The 21,059-nt window shown below is 38.4% G+C and overlaps 2 protein-coding genes across 2 annotated transcripts; one reads left to right on the plus strand and one right to left on the minus strand.

The window, feature by feature from the left end:
• Nucleotides 1–764: 764 nt before the first annotated feature.
• LOC107768463 (WEB family protein At1g75720-like) lies at nucleotides 765–3,117 on the minus strand. The gene is made up of 2 exons (XM_016587587.2): nucleotides 2,849–3,117; nucleotides 765–1,487 (listed from the first exon to the last, which is right to left on the minus strand). Exons 1-2 carry the CDS (start codon nucleotides 2,999–3,001, stop codon nucleotides 1,005–1,007), a joined length of 636 nt encoding a protein of 211 aa, XP_016443073.1. The 5' UTR covers nucleotides 3,002–3,117; the 3' UTR covers nucleotides 765–1,004.
• Nucleotides 3,118–16,176: 13,059 nt separating this feature from the next.
• On the plus strand, nucleotides 16,177–21,052 carry LOC107768459 (AP-2 complex subunit sigma). Its single transcript, XM_016587583.2, has 6 exons — nucleotides 16,177–16,387; nucleotides 16,562–16,660; nucleotides 16,766–16,816; nucleotides 18,802–18,975; nucleotides 20,440–20,499; nucleotides 20,809–21,052. The coding sequence occupies exons 1-6, from the start codon at nucleotides 16,385–16,387 to the stop codon at nucleotides 20,848–20,850; spliced, it is 429 nt and encodes a 142-aa protein (XP_016443069.2). The 5' UTR covers nucleotides 16,177–16,384; the 3' UTR covers nucleotides 20,851–21,052.
• Nucleotides 21,053–21,059: the final 7 nt, after the last annotated feature.

Consider the following 21,059-nt stretch of genomic DNA (forward strand, 5'->3'; position numbering starts at 1 on the left):
AAACTAGCTAGCTTGAGCGATTGGATTAATAACACCATGAGAAGGAAGAATAGATGAACTGGAATTAGTAGATGAAGTTGGCATAATTGGGGTGGTTATTGAACTTGAGTTGACAGTCATGGTAGCGAAGGGAAGTTGAATAACACCAGCAAAGGAAAGGATTGGAAAAAAAAACTCGTTAGAGCGTAAAGGCTCTTGATACCATAAAGAGATTCAAGAGTGAGTTTACAGAGAACTACTTCATCTATTACATTGAGATTCTTTAAATACAAGATGGAGGAGCAAGGTTGCTCATGTACAAAAGGAAAGAAGGATCCTAAAGGATCGTAATCAAAGATATACATAAAACAATAAGGATTGTAATCAGAAAAAATAAATTACAGAATAATGAAAAAGATTACAGTGAATCAAATATAGAAAAATATTTTGTTGCCTTATTAGAACTAACCCAATTTTACGTCCGCTTGTTAAAAAATTGGACCGTCTTTAATTGGATTGGAGAAGAACACTCGCAGGCGTGCAGGCGTCTTGAGTAAGTGCCAGTTAAACAGAAGGTTTAGCATGAAGTGGTGGTTCTAAAGGGGCGAAGTATTCTCGATGTTTAGTTTGACTCATTGTATATTTGTGCATTCGGTTCAAACTGTTCAACTCACCTAAACTCCTCGGGTAGTACTCACATACTAATAGTATTTATTTATCAAACACTAATGTTGGCATCCATTGTATGGTAAACAGAAAGAAAAAAAAAAAAACTTATTGAAGCTGGTAAACTAATTTTTACGTTACAATATAGAAGCAAAATTAAGGAACTACGTACAAGGATAGTAAGTACTACTATCACTCAAGTGACAGTGTAGCCTTATTAAATTGAGAGATTTCTGCCAAGAAACATCTTTGCCTTCACTAGTTCGACTCATTTCACCACTGAGCAAAATTATAGGAAATTATTGAATAGGTGACATGCATTAAATTCCTAATCAAGACTTGCTTATTCATGCTCTAGCTTATTGAACATCAGTGCCACCTTTCTTCCTTGAAAAGATAGCCCCAATAAGTGGGATAAGGGGTTTCGTTTTCTTCTTCTTGAGGGAGGGATGCCTCTGCAATATAACATGATCATCACCTAATTTTGGAATATTAACAACATGGCTTAAAATAGGAGGATTTTCAAAAGTCACATATCTTTTCTTTTGAAACTCAACGTTTTCGGATGCCATATTAATATCTAGTTTCGTTGTCATGTCCTCAACAAACTTGAGATCTTCAATCTCTGATTGTAATTTCTCAGATTGTTGCCCAATTTCCTTTAGGTTTTCGAGCTCTTTCCTTGTGCGTTCAAGCTCTTCTTCTAAAGAAGAGAGACAAGTCGCCATGAACAAGCTTTCTTCTCGTGCTTTTTGTAGCCTTTGCTTTGTCTCCTCTAGTTCAGCAGTTACAATTCCTAGCTTAGAAGGGACGTTGTCACTTTCACTCTCTCCATCTTGCATCTGTTCATCGAAAAAGAGAAAAGTTCACTGTAAAATATATAGTAGTACTATTTGTTTTAGTACTCTTTAACGGATTCCTTGAAATATTTTTAATTACACTTTGATTGTTCCTCAATCTTGTACGTCAATACTCTGCTATGTACTACTCCCTCATATTCAATTTGTTTGAATCTTTAGTAGGGTCAAATCCACTAATTTTTCATATAAATTCGAACATAAATTCTTTAAGTTTTGTGAAATAAAATTTAAAAATTATATAAAAAGATATTATAAGCCACAATAATTAACAATCTAAAATATTTAAAAATTATTTACAAAACATATAGTAAAAGAATCTTATTTGCCTCCTTAAATTGTAACAGATTCATTCTCTTCTAAAGGAAAGGAATATTTAATTCTTTTATCAGTCAGTGCACCTCTAATATTGCTATTACAAGTTCTTTCTCTATTATGTCATCCTTTTATTCCTTAACACGTTACACGAGAAAGAAATACTTGTATTAGTGCCTAAGCAAATTAAAGCCTTTTTCTTTTAACTCTTTTCCAAAGCACATACGCAATATTCGTAAGTTTACATAATGTCAAACATACTTATTCCCTCCCTCCTACTATATGTGACACGATTCAGAGCATGAAGGTCAAACTATCTAATTTTTTAGTATAAATACGGATATAAAATCTTTAAGCTTTGAAATAAAATTTACGTATTTAAAAAGTATTATAAGTCATAACAATTAACATTTTAAAATATTGAAAAAACATATGTAAAAATCGCTATCAAAGAAAAATTACTTTTAACTATCCAAAAACAATCACTATATCTCATTAAGTGGGACAGAGGGAGTACCAAGTAACAGCAAAAGTTTGTCTCTTGAAACCATATAAGATCAAATTAAAAGAAGCATCTTGGCTAATCACAAGCATAAAAGTTAAATGGCATGAAATTGTAGAATTATGGGTTCGGGATGACGGAGCCCGCAATATTTTAAATGAGCTTCTAACGGAAGACGGGAGATAAAGGTCATATTTTAATATGAAAATATATAGAAATACTTTTATAAGGAGAAGAAAATAGACTTAGTAAATCTAGCGAGTGGGATGGAGTAATTGGTATTTACTTATTATGCGCCCTCGTTTCAATATTTATTGTCTAATGTTGATATATTTGAGTAAAGTAAAGTAAAATAGTTAGAATGATGATCATTATATATGTAACACAGAGAATCTCTTAAAAAACAAAGATCCTTTGAGAGAGTATTGATTCAATTTGGACAAATAAAATGAGAATACAACCAAAAAACGAGAATTTAAATGGGGAAGGGGTGCAGAATATTAAAGTGGGAGAATAGAAGATAAAGGACCTGTTTGAGCTTATTAGGAGAATAGAGTTCTCCGGCAAGAAGTCTTTCGCCAAATAACGTGACAGCTTCCTTCACTGAACGAAAAGGTGCACTTGTGTCTATCTCTGCCTTTGATCTCATCATCTTCACACCACCTTCACTAACTACTTCCATTTTGTTCAATATTATATAGGAAATAATATGGCTATATATATTTCCCACTATATGAATATATAGTTTCAAGACTGGTAGTGTTTGGTAGTTCGTATATATGTAAAGTAGTAATGGAGTAGTGCGTTTGCTGAGGTAGAAATTTAAAAGAGGGAGCAGCTACAGAGAGTATGGCAAGTGGAGCGCTTCTTTTCTTCGCGTCCACTTCACTTGATTTATTCTGTTATACACCGTACCTTTTTTATTTCTTTCTTTCCTTCTTTTATTTAGGTTCCTTCCATTAATGTAAAATACTAAATGCATTTAACTTTTGGGAAGCTTTTTTTAAATTATTTTTTTCCGGGATTTAATTGGGTATTAAGGTAAAAACTTACTGGAATTTATATTAAACTTACGAATTTACCATGGTTATATTATAAATTATGGTGAGAGTGTATATTAATTAACTTTAATTTAGTGATAAGTATGATAATGTATTTATTTATTTGATGTAAATATTAAGAGTGAATAAGTTTTTTTACCGGTAACTAGCATAATTGAGAGATGCAGAATAATGATTCGAGTATTCAAAGATTAAAGTAATGGTTTTACATGTTAGTCTCAAATACACGAACAAAGTGAGTTTAAGATAATTGTCGCGGGGGGGAATAACTTAAGCACGTTTGTTTACCCGAAAAACGGATAGAGTTGAATTTATACGTAGTTCTAAAGATACGTGATATAAATTGATATAAATTGGGAAATATATGTAAATGAATATCGAAATTAGTTATAAAAGAAATGAATGCAAACCGAATGAACTATTTAGCATATACCTTCAAGTTTTATCATCTCCAAATTGAGTGAAGAATGATTGGCAGAGGGAACAATATGACTAAATACCAAAAGCCAAAAAAGGATAGTACTTGCTCTCTTTTCTTATATCTCAAAATGAATCCGATACTCTACAAATGATAACAACTCTTTAATATAGTGGGGGAATCTTATTTTGGAAATAATTAAAAATACATAGTGGGGATTCCATGATAGATTAATTAATTAGCTTTTCCTTGATTCAAACCGTTATTTCCGCCGAGATTCTCCCCCCAATTGCGGTTATAACGCCTTTTTTATTTCTTGGCTCGACCTCGATCTTGGCCGATCTCGGTATTGATCGGTCTCTAGGACTCGAGCTCGATCTTGACTCGATCTCGATCTTGGCCGGTCTCGGTATTGATCGGTCTCTGGGACTCGAGCTCGACAATCTAACTTCGCATCATGGCTCGATATTACAATGATGAACCTTGGACCATCATGTTCCAATCTCGATTAATCATAAGAATGGCAGACTCGGTTTTGACCGTATACAAATAGTCCTCTCGTTTCTCGAAAAAAAAATGACGAGTAATGATATGAATTTCCGAACTTCAACTTGGTGGATGATGATGTTAGCGACGATCCCGATTATGACGTATTTTACAAACGTCCCGTCGCTCCAGTTACCAAGGCATTAAATGCGCGTCAGTACGATGGTCGGCCACTACCAGTTTTGAACCGTCGTTGTGAAACCAATAAATATCCCTCTTCTTCATCATTCCAAACTTTTACTTTCAAATCTTTTTCATTCCGATCTTCATAGTTCTTTACCTTCTCCAAAGCTCCCTATTTTCAGGTTTTCAAATTTCTTTGATTATTCTTCCTAAAATACCAAATACTTCCATCTTCATTCTTCTTTGTTCACAAAAACTAAATGGCCAAAACATCAAAAACCGTTCCACAAAACGAGGTTGCTTCCTCATCTCCGTCGGCCGGCGAGAAACCAGTGGTGGAGCCATGCTTTGAAGAACTTATTCCTGGGGTGTGTGGTATTGATTCCGACTTTAAGGTCGAGAAACCCTCATCGGTTGCTGGTCTATAAGAGCCGGTATCAAGATATATATGCTCGATATCCAAAAGTCTTCTCTGACTGTTTACACTTATCCTTTCACGCTAGGTCCCCTCGATCCGGTCATCATTGATTTCTGCAAGAAATACCAGGTGACCCTCGACCAAGTTTACCCTTCTTTCTGGAGGATCGTGATACTGCTCCGTTACTTCGTGAGCAAAATCAACGGGTTTCCCTTCACCCTCGACTATCTCTTAAGATTATATAGCCCTCGACTCTACTGAGGTGGGATGATAAAGCTTCAACATCGGGCCACCAAGACGTTTACCTCGAGTATAGTGAAGACAAAGATCGGGGTTGGATGGGCTGGTTCGTTCGAGTGAAGACCTAATCCCAGCTGAGAACATGCCATTTCCTGAGAAATGGAATATGAAACGTAAATATGATCCCGTTTTTAATTTCCGTTTATTTTTTTTCTTCTTCATCCTTTCTTATTAGTGTTTTTATCGATGCAACCGTTGCTTGGATGTTGCGTGTGGTTCCCCACCTCGAGAACTGGATCAGGAGCCTGGTTTCGACGTCAACATATGCCGAGCGCACGTGGCACAATTTGTCAAAGGGACGGTGAGAGGCTCGTACTCATGGTAAGCCTTCTTCTTGGCTTACCAATTTGCCTATCATTCAAGCATGAGCTTACTTATTTTCTCCGTTTGTAGGTCTCAAAAAGGATGCGTCTATGAGACCCCCGTCCGGTGATGAAGAAGCTTCACCTCCTATCTCGAGACTAGCGAATGTGATTAAGAGAAAAAGGGCCTCGAACTCCGAGGGTCAAAAACCCAAGAAGAGAGCGGCCCGTAAACCCAAGGGGAACACAACCCCGTTGACTATGGAGTCAATCCAAAGACTAAGGGATGAAGAAGAAGAAAAAAAGAAAAAAGAAGAAGAAGAAGAAGAAGAAGAAGAAGAAGAAGAAGAAGAAGAAGAAGAAGAAGAAGAAGAAGAAGGTGATTCTGGGCTGGTGACCCGTGCACGAGCTAGCACCGATATTCAGAAAACTTCAGAACCGGTGGGGGTTAATAGTGCTCTGTCTAGGCTCGATGAGTAGACTCCGGCCCAAGTTCCTGAGCCGAGGGGAACTGAAGATGTTTTAGCTCTGGGCGAAAAGACCGTTGAAGAGGCGGTGGATGTTGATGCAAAAATCGGGCTCAAGGCTCATCAAGCCGGAGGCGGCGGCCCAAAAAATGTACTTGGGGGAAATAGAGATCAGGGATTCTCCCTAGTTTCCTTCATTTTCCCAGTCGATGATACATGACGCTCAAGCCGTGGAGACTTATCACGGGGAGGGAGCCCATGGAGAGGAAGACCCTTTCCGTGGTTATTTTGTTGGGGTAGAAGATGTCACCGGTCTGAGTGACTTGGAGGCTCCGAAAAAGAGCTCGGGCGAGGTGGGAGCATCTTGTCTTTTCAATGAAGCTCAACTAGCCCTGAATCGGGTAAGTTCATATTTTCTTTGTCAATTTTCATACTTGTATTTTTCTTTCCTTGTATAATTCCTTATTTTTATTTTTGTAGGCCTCTGTGCTTCATCACGAGGCATTTTTTTGAGGGGAGTTGAGCCGATGCGAATTCGAAATACGAGGGCTTACTGAGGATAAAGATGCCTTCAAGCTTCTTAGTGAGCAGAGAGAAGGAGAAGCAAAAGGACTTCGGGTTGAGCTAGAAGTAGCTCGGAAAGAACACGCTGATCTGGCCGAGCAGGTAAAAATAATCTTTGAAGTTAATGACACTGACTAGGGCGTGATGGATAACAGTTCGGTCCCACAGATCCATCAAAAGTTTGATATGATCAGACAGCTTCGTGTTAAAGTGGACGCAATGAAAGTGGAGGCCGAGGAGTGGAAGAAGAACATGGACCGCCTTGCCTCAAAAAAGGACGTTGCCCGAGCTCAACTGGCCTCGGTTGAGACCCAACTCCGAAGCTTGAAAGAGAAGGCCTTGGTGCAAGCCAAGAAAATCGAGGAGTTCCAGTCTCGGTTGGGCTCAGCAAATTCTGATCGAGAGATACTGGCCACAGAACTTGCAGAGGCCAAATCAGAGGTTGAAATAGCCACGACTAATGTTGATGCAATGTTGGTCGTTTACCGGTCCGATGCTGAAGTTGCTCAGGTTCGAGCAAAGGAGGTTACCAAGGCTACTCAGGCTCGAGAAAACTGAGTTGCCGAGCATGCTAAATGCCAGTCTCGAGGAGATCCATACTAGTGGCTTCGATCTTACAACCGAGATCGAGAATGCTAAGGTACGAGATATAGGTTAAGAAGAATGCAATGCGTGCTTTCAAACCTCACCGGAAAACTCATTTGGGACAAAACTGGTCTAAGGAAAAAAGAGTGCAACGCGTGCTTTCAAACCTAAAGGCTTCCGTGTTGAAGAATCCATCGTTGTTTCTGGTCGAACACCTACAAGGGTTAGTTTTGAAAGATAAATGAAAATGGGAGGGGTCGTACCTTAGCAGTAATATCATTTTAGGTGCGATACGTTCCAATTGCTCGGTAGTTATTTGTCGTTTATCATGCCGAGCTTGAAGAATTATTTTCCAATAATTTTGAGAACCTGATACGGTCCTTCCCAGTTTGGACCCAGTTTTCCTTCATTCGGATTTCGGGTATTGAGGGTGACTTTTCTTAGCACCAAGTCCCCGATGTTAAAATGTCGAAGATTGGTTCTTCGATTATAGTACCTTTCGATCTACTATTTTTGGGCGGTCAATCGGACGAGAGCGGCTTGCGTCTTTCGTCCAACAATTTTAGGCCCGTATTCATGATCTCGTTATTCGACTCCTCTGTTGCACATCGAAACCTGATGCTAGGTTCTCCGACCTCATCCAAGATCAGAGCTTCGTCGCCATAAACCAAAAAGAAAGGTGTTGCTCTGGTACTAGATTTTGATGTTGTGCGGTATGCCCATAGTATTTCTCTCCATTTTCCTTTGGCGTCGATCAATCTATTCTTAATATTTTGGATGATGGTTTTGTTGGTCGATTCGGCTTTTCCATTCCCGCTGGGATGATAAGGTGTTGATAGGATCCTTTTGATCTTGTAATCCTCGAGAAATTTAGTTACTTTGTTATCGATGAATTGTTTTCCATAAACACATACAATCTCAGTTGGTATCCCGAATCGACACATGATGTGGTCCCAAATGAAGTCTATGACTTCCTTTTCTCTGACTTTCTCGAAAGCCTATGCTTTAACCTATTTAGAGAAATAATCAGTCATAAACAAAATAAACTGAACCTTACCTAGGGTTGATAAGAGGGGGCCAACGATGTCCATTCCCCATTTCATGAAGGGCCATGGGGATAGGGCCGAGTGGAGTAGTTCCCGTGTTGATGAATCATGGGCGTATGCCTTTGGCATTTGTCGCATTTTCGAATGAACTCCCTTGCATCCTTGCCTATATCGGTCCAATAATACCCTGCTCTGATTACTTTGTGGACCAGCGAATCGGTGCCGGAATGATTTCCACAAGTGCCCTCGTGAATTTCCCGTAGGATGTAGTTGGTATCTCCTGGTCCCAAACATATTGCCAATGATCCATCGAACGTCCTTCTAAACAACATTTCATCTTCTAACAAGGTGAACAGTGCTGCCTTTATGCGCAAAGCTCTCGACTCCTTTGGATCTGATGGAAGCTTCCCGTTCTTTAAGTACTCTATGTATTTGTTTCTCCAATCCCAGCTTAAACTTGTGGAGTTTATCTTGGCGTGACCTTCTTCGATTACCGATCTCATGAGTTGTATGCCAGTCCCCGAGTTGAGTTCGTCGTCTTCGACCGATGAACGTAAGTTTGCAAAAGCGTCGACCTCGTTGTTCTGTTCTCAATTTACATGTTGCAAGGACCATTCTGTAAATCGATGTAGAGTCACCTGTATTTTATCTAAGTACCTCTGCATCCAATCTTCTCGGACTTCAAAAGTCCCGTTAACTTGGTTTACCACGAGGAGGGAATCACACTTAGCCTCTACGACCTTCGCACCCAAGCTTCTAGCTAGTTCGATACCTGCGATCATGGCCTCATACTCGGCCTCATTGTTAGTCAATTTTGTAGTTCTGATAGACTGTCTAACTACATTACCTGTGGGTGATTTTAGTATGATGCCTAGTCCGGACCCCTTCGCGTTCGAAGCATCGTCCGTGAAGAGGGTCCAGACTCCTGAAGATGTTCCCAATTTTATCAGTAGTTCTTTTTCAATCTCGGGTACGAAGGCTGGCGTAAAGTCAGACACGAAGTCCGCCAAGATTTGAGATTTGATGGCGGTTCAGGGTCGAACTCAATATCGTACCCACTGATTTCTATGGCCCATTTGGCCAATCGACCCAAAAGCTCGGGTTTGTGTAAAATATTTTGAAGAGGATAAGTTGTTACAACACATATCGGATGACATTGGAAATATGGTTTTAGTTTTCTAGAGGTGTTTATTAAAGCAAGCACTAATTTTTCTAAGTGTGGATATCTAGTTTCAGCCTTGCCTAAGGTTCGACTGACATAATAAATAGGGAATTGCATATCTTGTTCTTCTCGGACCAGGACTCCATTTACCGCTATCTCCGAGACAGCTAAGTACATGTAAAGTTATTCATCCTCTTTCGTGGTATGAAGCAGCGGCAGGCTCGATAAATACCGCTTTAGTTCCTCCAAGGCCTGTTGGCATTTCGGAGTCCATGCAAAGGTGCTCTTCTTCTTAAGTAGTGAGAAAAACCAATGGCTCCTATCTGAGGATCTCGAAATGAATCGTCATAGGGTGGCTATCCGTCCCATTAGCCTCTGCACGACCTTTACATTATCCACTACCGTGATATCTTCGATAGCTTTGATTTTATCGGGATTGATCTCAATTCCCCGATTGGACATCATGAAACAAAGAAACTTGCCCGAGCCAACCCCGAATGCATATTTTTCGAGGTTGAGCTTCATATTGTACTCCCTCAGTATATCGAAAGTTTCCTGCAAATTCTTTAAATGGTCCTCTGCTCGCAGGGACTTAACTTAACATGTCATCAATATAAACTTCCATTGATTTTCCTATTTGTTCTTCGAACATTCGGTTTACCAGGCGTTGATAAGTTCCACCAGCATTTTTTAGACCGAATTGCATTACGTTATAACAGTAGGTACCGTACTTAGTGACAAACGAGGTCTTTTCCTGATCCTCCGGGTTCATCTGTATCTGGTTGTACCCGGAGTAGGCATCAAGAAAACTGAGAGTCTCGTGGCCGGCCGTGGCATCGATCATACGATAGGCAAAGGAAAAGAATCCTTAGGGCATGCTTTATTCAGGTCTTTATAATCTACACACATTCTAAGCTTGTTTCCCTTCTTAGGGACTACCACCATGTTTGCTAGCCATTCGGGGTACTTTACTTCTCGAATGGATCCTATTTTGAGAAGTTTGGTTACCTCGTCCTTGATAAAGGCATGTTTGACCTCAGACTGGGGCCTTGTTTTTTGCTTCACCGGATGTAATTTTGGATCCAAGCTTAGTCTATGAGTGGTAATTTCCGGTGGGATCCCTGTCATGTCGATGGGACCAAGCGAAACAATCCATGTTAGCTATAAGAAATTGAATAAGTTTTTTTCTGAGCTCGGGACTTAACCACGTTCCCAGATATACCTTTCATTCGGGAAGATGTTCGATTAGCGTGATTTGCTCCAGTGTTTCGACCGTTGATTTGGTAGCGTCAGAATTATCGGGGACCACGAAGGATCGAGGGATCCCATATTCATCATCTTCGTCAGTCTTCTGCTTCTCTAGTTGGGTCGAGGCTGACATTTGTGATTGCTATTTGATATCTCATTTTTGCTTCGAATTTGATCCCTTTGTCGATGAGAGTGATGATATCGAAATCACTTCATCGACGACAAATATTTCCTTTATGGTTGGTTGCTCCCCGTAGATTGTTTTGATTCCCTCTGGTGTTGGAAATTTTAGAACCTGGTGAAGGGTCGAGGGTACTGCTCTTATGTTGTGGATCCACGGCCTCCTGAACAGGGCGTTATACCTCATATCGCCCTCGATTCCGTGGAACTTCATTTATTGGATGGTCCCGGCCATGTTTATTAGAAAAATTATCTCGCCCTTAGTAGTTTCACATGTCATGTTGAATTCATTTAATACCAGGGTTGCGGGCACGACCTGGTCCTGTAGACCGAGTTGCTCTACGACCCTCGATCGAATGATGTTGCCGAACTACCTGGATCAATTAACACACGCTTAACTTGAGTTTTATTCATAAGTACAGATATTACCAGTGCATCGTTATGGGGCTGCATGATTCCTTCTGCGTCTTCATCATTAAAGGACAAGGTTTCTTTTGGTATGTAATCCTGAGCTCGAGATCACTTCTCTCTTACAATCGACATCTTAGTGTGTATAAGTACTGGCCCCTAGGGGACATCGATCCCTCCGACGATCATGTGGATAATGTGTTGTGGCTCTTCTTGTTCATTTTGTTTATTGAACTCTCTGTTTTTGAAATGATTCTTGGTCCGGTCACTTAAAAACTCTCGAAGTTGCCCTTCATTGAATAACCGGGCTACCTCTTCTCTCAACTGCCTGTAATCTTCCGTTATGTGGCCATGGTGCCATGATACTTGCACATTTGATTGAGATTTCTCTGGGCTGGATCGATCCGCAGAGGTCGAGGCCATTTAGTGTCTTTGATGCGTCCGATGGCCGATATGATGGAGGATACATCAATGTTAAAGTTATACTTCGACAATCGCGGTGCTTCCTTAGGTCTGGTATGCTTGTCGAAACCATTCTTGTTCATCAGGCCTCGAGACCCTTAGCCCCGATCACTTCTCCTTTCATCTCGTACAAAGCTGTGTCCTAGTTCGCTGCCCCTACGATCTCCATTATATGGCCAGTATCGGTCCCTGTTCGACCTCGGTTCTCGGTCGATGTCCCTTTTAACAACGGACCCAGAGGGGGGGCCCAACTGGTCGTTTTCGACTCTAATCTTTGATTGATATCGATTATGTACATCGGCCCAGGTAACATCCGGGTACTCAATCAAGTTCTACTTCAACTGATGTGAAGCCATTGAGCTTCATTTGTTTAGTCCTTGGGTGAAAGCTTGAACGACCCAATCGTCCGTGACCGATGGTAGATCCATTCGTTTCATTTGAAAACGAGATACAAACTCCTATAGAATCCTGTTATCTTTTTGCCTTACCTTGAAAGGGTTCGACTTCCTCGTCTCGACCTTTATGGCTCCGGCGTGTGCTTTTTACAAAGACATCTGCAAGCATGGCAAAAGAATCGATAGAGTTAGGTGGTAAATTATGATACTATATCATTGCTCCCTTTGACAGGGTTTTCCCGAATTTCTTTAATAATACGGATTCGATCTCGTCGTCCTCTAGATCGTTTCCTTTAATGGCACATGTGTAAGAGGTGACATGTTCGTTGGGGTCGGTCGTTCCATTATATTTAGGAATTTTGGGCATGCGAAACTTCTTGGGAATCGGTTTGGGAGCTGCGCTCGGGGGGAAGGGCTTTTGTACGAATTTTTTGGAATCCAAATCCTTCAATATTGGTGGTGCCCCCGGGATCTGATCAACCCTGGAGTTATAAGCTTCTACTTTTTTGTCGTTTGCTTCAATCCTCTTTTCTCCTCACTCTATCCGTTTTGTCAGTTCCTCGAGCATCTTTATAATTTCGGGGTTAGTCCCCGATTCTTGTTCATTTGACCTTACTATAGCTGGCCCCGTTCTGTAGTTGACTTCTCGGGGTGGACCGGGCTCAGGCCTTCTCGGTGCCTGGGTTTGGCTCTGCAACTGAGCTATCGCTACCTGTTGAGCTTGCAACATTTTGAAAATGATATGCAGGTTGATCCCGTCTTCTCCAATATTTTGGGTATTTCAAACTGCAGATCAAGTTCCACCATGAATGCTATTTCCGGGGTCGGAATGTTGGTTCTCTTCAATGGCCACATGCGAATTAATGTCGATTGGATTTACGACCCGAGTTCTAACAGGGTCAACGAATGGCCTTTCATCCCCGAGCGTCAGGTTATTATTCTTACCTTGATGGCCATCTTCGTTGTCGATAGGTAGGGCCATTAATTGAGAGTTCGTCATTTTTAACCTGAAATCAAAGATACTTCCAAGAACAAGTGTAAAATAGTGCGTTTTATAGAGATTCGTACCAAATAACCACTATTATCCTTAGCCCCATGGTGGGCACCAAACTGTTTACCCGAAAAACGGATAGAGTTGATATTATATGTAGTTATAAGGATACATGATATAAATTGATGCAAATTGGAAAAAATATGTAAATGAATATCGAAATTAGTTATAAAAGAAATGAATGCAAACCGAATGAACTAGTTAGCCTAAGCCTTCAAGTTTTATCACCTCCAAATTGAGTGAAGAATGATTGGTAGAGGGAACAATATGACTAAATATCAAAAGCCAAAAAAGGATAGTATTTGCTCTCTTTTTTTATATTTCAAAATGAATCTGATGCTCTACAAATGATAACAAGTTAATAACTCTTTAATATAGTGGGAAAATCCCATTTTGAAAATAATTAAAAATACATAGTGGGTATTCCATGATAGATTAATTAATTAGTTTTTCCTTGATTCAAGCCGTAATTTCCGCCGAGATTCTCCCCCAATTGCGGCTATAGCGGCATTTTTGTTTCTTGGCTCGACCTCGATCTTGGTCGATCTCGGTATTGATCGGTCTCTGGGACTCGAGCTCGATCTCGATATTGGCCGGTCTCGGTATTGATCGGTCTCTGGGACTCGAGCTCGACAACCTAACTTCGCATCATGGCTCGATATTACAATGATGAATCTTGGACCATCATGTTCCAATCTCGATTAATCATAAGAAGGGCAAACTCAGTTTTGATCATATACAACATTACTGTTTCAAAGGTCTAGCGCAATATATTTTTCTATAGAAAATCAACATAAGGTAATTAAGCGCCAAAAATAATTTCACCAAATATTGTTTTTTTTGAATATTTATTTACATCATACCAGAAATACCAGTATTTCCTTTCTTTTTGAGATGGTGATTCTGTTACAGCAATACAGCTTGGGCGGGGCTGCATAGGCTTTCGGTTTGATACTTGTAAGGTGGATTTTGACAAACATTTCACCAATGAGCCCAAAGGACTAGTCCAACATAATTTTCCCAAGATTATTTGTAGTGAGGAAACAAAAAAAAGAATTATCTTAGCCAATGAAAATGTAGGCTAATGGAAGTTCTATGGTTAATACTCTAAGCTAAAATGCAGTTATTATAGTTAATTAGTGCAAAAGAAGAGATCACGAATATAAGTGAGAAAAAACCTATTTACCTTTGTGTGATTAGTGAGGATTAAAGGAGAGTAGAATTGATGATATCTCCCTCTCTTGAGACTATGGATGGCAAGTGGGCCGGTCTAGGCCCGGGACCGGGATCGCGGGTCAAATGAGTCAGGACCGTTTGGCCCGGTTTTAGTGGGCCTGGGCCGGTCTTGTGGGTCGGTCTTGTGGGTCGGTCCCATGTAGACCCGGGACCATTTAGCCTGCCAGGGACTGGTCCCTTAACGGGCCAAACGGTCCCAACGGCTATACTATATATACATATTATATACTATATATATGATGTACTTATATATATATATATATATATATATATATATATATATATATATTATACATTTAATATATATACTATACTATATATACATCTTATATATAATATACTATACTATATATACATCTTATATACTATATATAAGATGTATATATAGCTTATCGAATATAGCTTTTATATATATATATATATATTCGATATTAAATATTGAATATTATAATTTAGGATGTATATATATATATATATATATATATATATATATATATATATATAGCTATATTCGATAAGCTATATATACATCTTATATACTATATATAAGATGTATATATAGTATAGTATATATATTAAATGTATATATAGTATAGTATATATATTAAATGTATATATATATCTTATCGAATATAGCTTCTATATATATATATATATATACTATATATACATCTTATATACTATATATATTCGATATTAAATATTGAATATTAAAATTTAGGATGTTAAATAAAATTTAGGTCACAATTCTATAATAAAATTTACAAAGTATTGCCTTAGATATTTTTTTTAACATACTTTTGTCTCTAATATCTATTTAATTCTTTTAAAAAAAATATGTTGGGTCCACTTAGCCCGTTTAGCCCGAGTCCAAACGGTCCCGGGCCCGATCCATACAAAAAGTCCGTTTAGTCCGGAACCGTTTCGACCGGCCCACTTGGCCCGTTTAGGCCCGGGACCAGCCCACTTGCCAGCCCTACTTGAGACTCAAGGTTATAGATTAAGTGGGCCTTTGGATATAAAAAGTATGAAATTTCGAAGAAAAAAAATGAATTTATTTTTCAAAGTTAAAATAGTATTTGAAAATTAACGTTTGTCCATAAAAAAAAAAATTTCTTCTTGCGAATGTTTTTCCCCAAAAATTTATTTGTCCATAAAAAATTGTAAGTGTTAGATTTATTTTTTCGAAAATGAGTTTTTCATAAACCAAATCCCCACTCACAAAACGACAATATTTATTCAAGCGAAATGCATGTCCAAATACAATTTCAAATTCTAAATATCATTTTTCAACTTAACTCCAAATACTCATTTTTTAAAAAAAATTATAATTCTTATGTCCAAACGCCTAATTAGAGTTTGTATTTGGACGTGGATATAATTTAGAGCTATTTTTGAATTTTTGTGAGCGATTTGAAGTGACTTTTGAAAAATAATTTTTTTGAGTATTTTAAATTTTCGAAAAGTTTCAAAATTCAAGTGAAATTTTAAATTTTCATGGCCAAACACTGAATTCGAAAAAAAGTAAAAAAAAAATAAAAAAAAGTGAAATATTTTTATGGCCAAACGGGCCCTTAAATCACAAAGGTTGAAATCAGTTGCTAATATAATTGAGTAGTTTTCTCCTTCTCTAAAGAAAAAAGAAAAGGCTTACCATGATTTTGTTTTTCTCTCTCAACTCAAATAATCTGCTAGTGTTAACTACACTTCAGTTCTAGTTTAACAGAAATCTATATAAATCCTCTATATTCAGTTTGTAGTTAGTATTTTACAATCGCCATATTTAGATTAAAGTTTATGATTAATCGCCACGGTAACACTTATTCTTTTACTCCTATTAGGACTTTGGACCCGTTATATTTTTCGAAGGGAATTATTAATTTATTATTACTCTAGCCAAAGGAAAGCTAAAATTTTATGATTTGTGCTTAATTAATCCTTCTACGTTTACCTTCTCTGTTAAAAGAAAAAACTATAAAAACCAAAATCTTTCTAATAGTCTCGCTCGCAGCTCGGCTCTGAACTCGAGTCCGACTGTTGTTTACGACTCAAAAATCAAAACGATCATCTGTAACTCCTCCGACTCGTCAGAAATGGTGATTTTACTATTCAAGTCCTTTTCTTCCATTCTAGAAAATAAAACTTAATAAATTAGGGGACGTAAATTCATTGAAATTTCAGTATGTATTCCATTTCTGCGTAAATTTGCTTAAGGAAATTTTATTATCTTGATGATTGTTTGTTTTCAATTGGATCATTGGAAATGGCAGATCCGTTTCATAGTGCTTCAGAACAGACAAGGGAAGACCCGATTGGCCAAATATTACATTCCTCTCGAGGAATCCGAGAAGCACAAGGTCGAGTACGAGGTATTATAATTTGCTCCTTTTTGCTTCTCGTACTTTCAGGAATTTTTGTATCTTGTTAATTCTTAGCTTGTGGCTTTTGCTTACAATGTCAATTTGGTCCTGTAGGTTCATCGGTTGGTGGTTAATAGAGATCCCAAATTCACCAACTTTGTGGAGGTAAAACCGTCCCAATTCCAGATAATTCTAAGGACTTAGTTGAAAAGCTGCTATTTTTCTACTTTAAGTTCCTGTGTATGATATTTTCAATCAATCTATTATGCTTCGATGACATACGCTACCCAAAAGAAGAAGTTATTTTTCATTGAGTTCTTAATAATACTTATGTGGTAATCTTTTGACTTGATTATCTGTAAAATGGTTGGTTTCAGTCGGTGTACTTTCTTATTTTTTGATTTTTAAGATTCTTGCCCAGTGTCTACTCTCCTTGTATTTAGTAATCTTAACTTTTTTTTTGTTAAGAGAGAAACCCGCAGCCGCTACACTTGGTGCGCACTGGGTAAACCTCCCCTGTGTAATAGCCTGCAAACGGTAAGCCGCACTAGGCAAGCCATGTGTGACAGACTCAACCTAGAAGGCATTGAGGGGGATTCGATCCCAGGTCATCCCTCCAAACCAACTGGGCAACCCCGAAGGGTTTAGTAATCTTAACTTATGTCTAGTTAATGAAAGAATGATCTGGTCTTGGTGGATATTTTTGTCTTTCCCCATTAGGCACAATATTATTCCAAGTCCCAACCTTTTAGGTTTCTGGTGCAGTTATATTTAGATGGCCTAGTGATAGTTCTTTTCTTCTACTTTCACTTTTTCAAGTCTTTTTTATCTTGTTCCAATATACCGGGGAGGAATATTCAGCATTTTGGATTGATCTTCAATGTGCAAACCTGCTAGTGGGATGTAAGAACTTCTGTAAAATGAGTAAATGGTTTGTGGATGAAGACTAGTCTATACTCTATAATGCAGCGGAAATTTTTTGGGGAGAAAAGCTTTGTCTTGGATGAGGAAGATTGGCTTTGAAGGCACTCTCCCTGTCTTGGTGGGTCCTTTATTGTTCAATCTTTGAGCCCAACAAGCAAAGCTGAGGGGTTGGGGGTGGCTGAGAGGGAGAGAGGAGGAGAAAGCAAGAGGAGGGCTCCTTCACTAGGTTCAGCTTTGGCTTCGGGTCATGTGTGGTAAGATGATTTTCGAAGTGACACCTAATTAGCACTATTATCTTTCCAGTGGTACTGGGCTCAACATATTGATGGGCTAGGCCTTGATTTGATTCCTCGGAACAATTGGGTATTTTATACTTAACCTCCAAAAACAACTAAAGGTCTATTTACTGTGATATTGTTAAAAATACTGATTAGATGCGTCATAAATGCATAAACTAGATGTGTAAATCCCTTAGAGATAAAAGTTCAAGGCAAGAATTTAACAGATAATTCTTTTTTAATAAGTAATTTCTTTTAATCTAGGGGAGAGTTAGAGGACTCTTTTCACATAGAAGGAAACGGAAGTGAACCCTCAGGGGTTGGCCTGGTGGCAATTGACTTGAGCCTTGGGGTTTGCTCCCTTTCAAGGTCTCAAGTTCGAAACCCATTGGGTGCAAACAATTTCTGAGGGCCATCGGACTGGGTAAAACCTGAATTAACCGTGGGCCTGTGCACCCCCGGGATTAGTCGGGGCTCAAAGAGACTCGGACACCCGGTGCAAAATCAAAAAGGAAACGGAAGTGTGAAAGAAATTTGAATCTGCCTATTTGCTTCTTATTCAAGGTATGCTAGAAAGAGATCAAACTTGAAATTAGGGAAACTTATTAGCTTTTGTGCTAAACCTCAACTGGATACTAGAGAAAAAGGAATCCAGTGGGAAGTATATTTAAATGAGGGAGTTGCTCCTATTTTCTTTGATATTTTAGGTTGATGATGATATTTGCATATCAGGACGAGTCTCATTGCACTATGATTGATTGGGCATTTAATATCTTCTAAGCTGTACTTGTCAAAAATGTACTCTCACTCGTGTTTGTCATCTGATGCAGCATCAAATAGCTCTCTTTTTTGTTATTGCTTCAACTTCTCTTCAGCATTGTTAAACTGTGTTTCCTGGATCATTCACAAAGCAATAACACTCCCTCTTCATGATTCTTTTCCTTTTAGTTCCGTACCCACAAGATTATATACAGAAGATATGCAGGATTGTTTTTCTCACTCTGTGTTGATATTACTGACAACGAGTTAGCTTATCTGGAGAGCATCCACTTGTTTGTCGAAATTTTGGATCACTTCTTCAGCAACGTCTGTGAACTAGATTTGGTTTTTAACTTCCACAAGGTTAGATATTTTTTTATCACGCATCTGTTGCTACTTAGTGAAGGACTGATTTTCTTTAAATATTTTTTTTTTCTTTTGCATCACCCCTTATGTCATAATGGTGCTTTGATTAATTCCAAGTCTATCCAACAATCTCGCTGTGGAACCTTAGAAGCTTACCGATAAGTGCTGCTGAACTTTTGTTGTTATGTTGGCTCTCCTAATGAATTGCCAATATGCGGGTCAATTGCTGAGTTGGAAACTGTACTGGTGGGATATCTGCTGATTGCTGCAGTTGGGGTTGTATTCATTTACTTTAGTTTTCCCCTCCCAGTAGTGGCTTGGTCTTCCTTGAATTAATCTGTTTACTGCAGGTCATATCATGCATTCCTTCAAGATAGATTCTTACTAGGTGAAAAACTGGTGGATATGGGAACAAATGGTACATTTTAGTTTTGGTAACAAAAGCACCGATTGTACCTTAACCCCCACCCCCACCCCCCCACCCCAAAATAAACAAAAAAAAAACACCGATAGTAACACCACCTTAGTTTATTAAATATAACCATGCACAATAAACAATCATAAATAAAAAGGTATTACCATGCACAAAAACACCCCTTTAGTTTCTTCATTGATCATTATCGTCGTCGTCTGCAATCAGAATTCAGGACTGCAGCTACTATCCCTACCTTTTTCATCATCCGAGAGGAAGTGTACTAGAAGAGCTATGAGTGACCTACATGGAGTAAGAATAAGAAAATATTCAATCTAAGCCTAGGAGCTCTTGGAGGCATTACCCCCATCACATTGGAGTTGATGGTCCCCGTCTTTTCTGTTTGCATAGGAGTTATTCCTCTAGCTTTAAATTAAGGAACTGAATCCACCTTTATTCTCTCTTGCCTACCTATATGTCAGCACACTAGAATGTTCTTTCCATTTTAAATTTAAGCTTATGCTGGAATTAGATTTGATTTATTAAGAACCAGAAAACCGTTACCTTTAAGTGTCTAAAATAGTATTAGTAGCTCCTTGTATATTATTGGTTCTCTCATTTATTCTCAAGAATTAAAAACTAATACCAATTCTGAGATTGCACAAAGTCGTGTGATAATTTTCGATGCTTTATGGAATCACAAAACTTCAGGGGTTCAGAGGGATTACAATAGGTTGGTGTTCTAGTTTTCCGGGGATATATGGAAACTATTTCCAACCTATCAATGAAATGGCAGGCAAAAGTCACAGTTCTGTTGTGCTCAGTCATATGCACTAAATGAGGCTACCAGTTTGCAAAGCAATATTCCAGCACAGTTTTTGTATGAAAAAAATTACAGTCGTCACAATATAGAGAATATGTTGATGTGAAGCTGTGCTTTTTTCAGAAAAAATATATATAATGACCACCAAATTGCTTTTTGTTTGTAGATTTGATGGTCATCAATTAACTCATGCTGTTTCCCTTTGTTAAATTTTCCCCGTCTGCAGGTATATCTGATATTAGATGAGTTCATTCTTGCTGGGGAACTTCAAGAAACGAGTAAGAAGGTAAATGTAATAGAAAAACACCTCCTCCTATAACCTTTTGCCATAGTCAGAGGCAGATCCTGTAGCTGCCAGAACAACATTTGTTCCTTATGATGGATGCTAATATTGTGGTCAATTTCAACTTTTAGCCAAAAAAGCTTTACTTTATTGATGATTAGATATTGTTTCATCCCTGAGATAATGGCAATAAAATTAATTGATTTCGCACACATGTTAACCCTCTCTCACTTCCGCTTGTTATTCATCCTGCGTTGAATCTGTGGTTTTTTAAAATTTGCTGCTGAACAATCTCTTTTTTTTAAATGGCAGGCAATTATAGAAAGAATGGGGGAGTTGGAAAAGCAGGAATAGAGATTTATGTGGCAGCTACAGATAAAGCACCTTCCCTTGCCTCCAAAGTTTACACCTTCTTTCTGCTGGCTGTATTTCCCTGTTAAACATCTAAATGTTCTTGTGCTTCAGTTATCTATTCGAACGTGTATCATTTCTTTCATTCTTACATGTAAAAGAGGTTTTCTTTTTTGCTTATTTTAGTAAAGAATCTTTTTTGGAAGTGTCTT

The sequence above is a fragment of the Nicotiana tabacum genome, chromosome 23, assembly GCF_000715075.1.
Source record: "Nicotiana tabacum cultivar K326 chromosome 23, ASM71507v2, whole genome shotgun sequence".
Taxonomy (NCBI): domain Eukaryota; kingdom Viridiplantae; phylum Streptophyta; class Magnoliopsida; order Solanales; family Solanaceae; genus Nicotiana; species Nicotiana tabacum.

Coding starts and splice junctions, on each gene's coding strand:
- LOC107768459 (XM_016587583.2), top strand. Junction 16,817..18,801: donor AATTCACCAACTTTGTGGAG/GTAAAACCGTCC, acceptor TTTTCCTTTTAG/TTCCGTACCCACAAGATTAT. Junction 18,976..20,439: donor TGGTTTTTAACTTCCACAAG/GTTAGATATTTT, acceptor CCCCGTCTGCAG/GTATATCTGATATTAGATGA.
- LOC107768463 (XM_016587587.2), bottom strand. CDS start 3,001: ATGGAAGTAGTTAGTGAAGGTGGTGTGAAGATGATGAGATCAAAGGCA. Junction 1,488..2,848: donor CTCCTAATAAGCTCAAACAG/GTCCTTTATCTT, acceptor TTCGATGAACAG/ATGCAAGATGGAGAGAGTGA.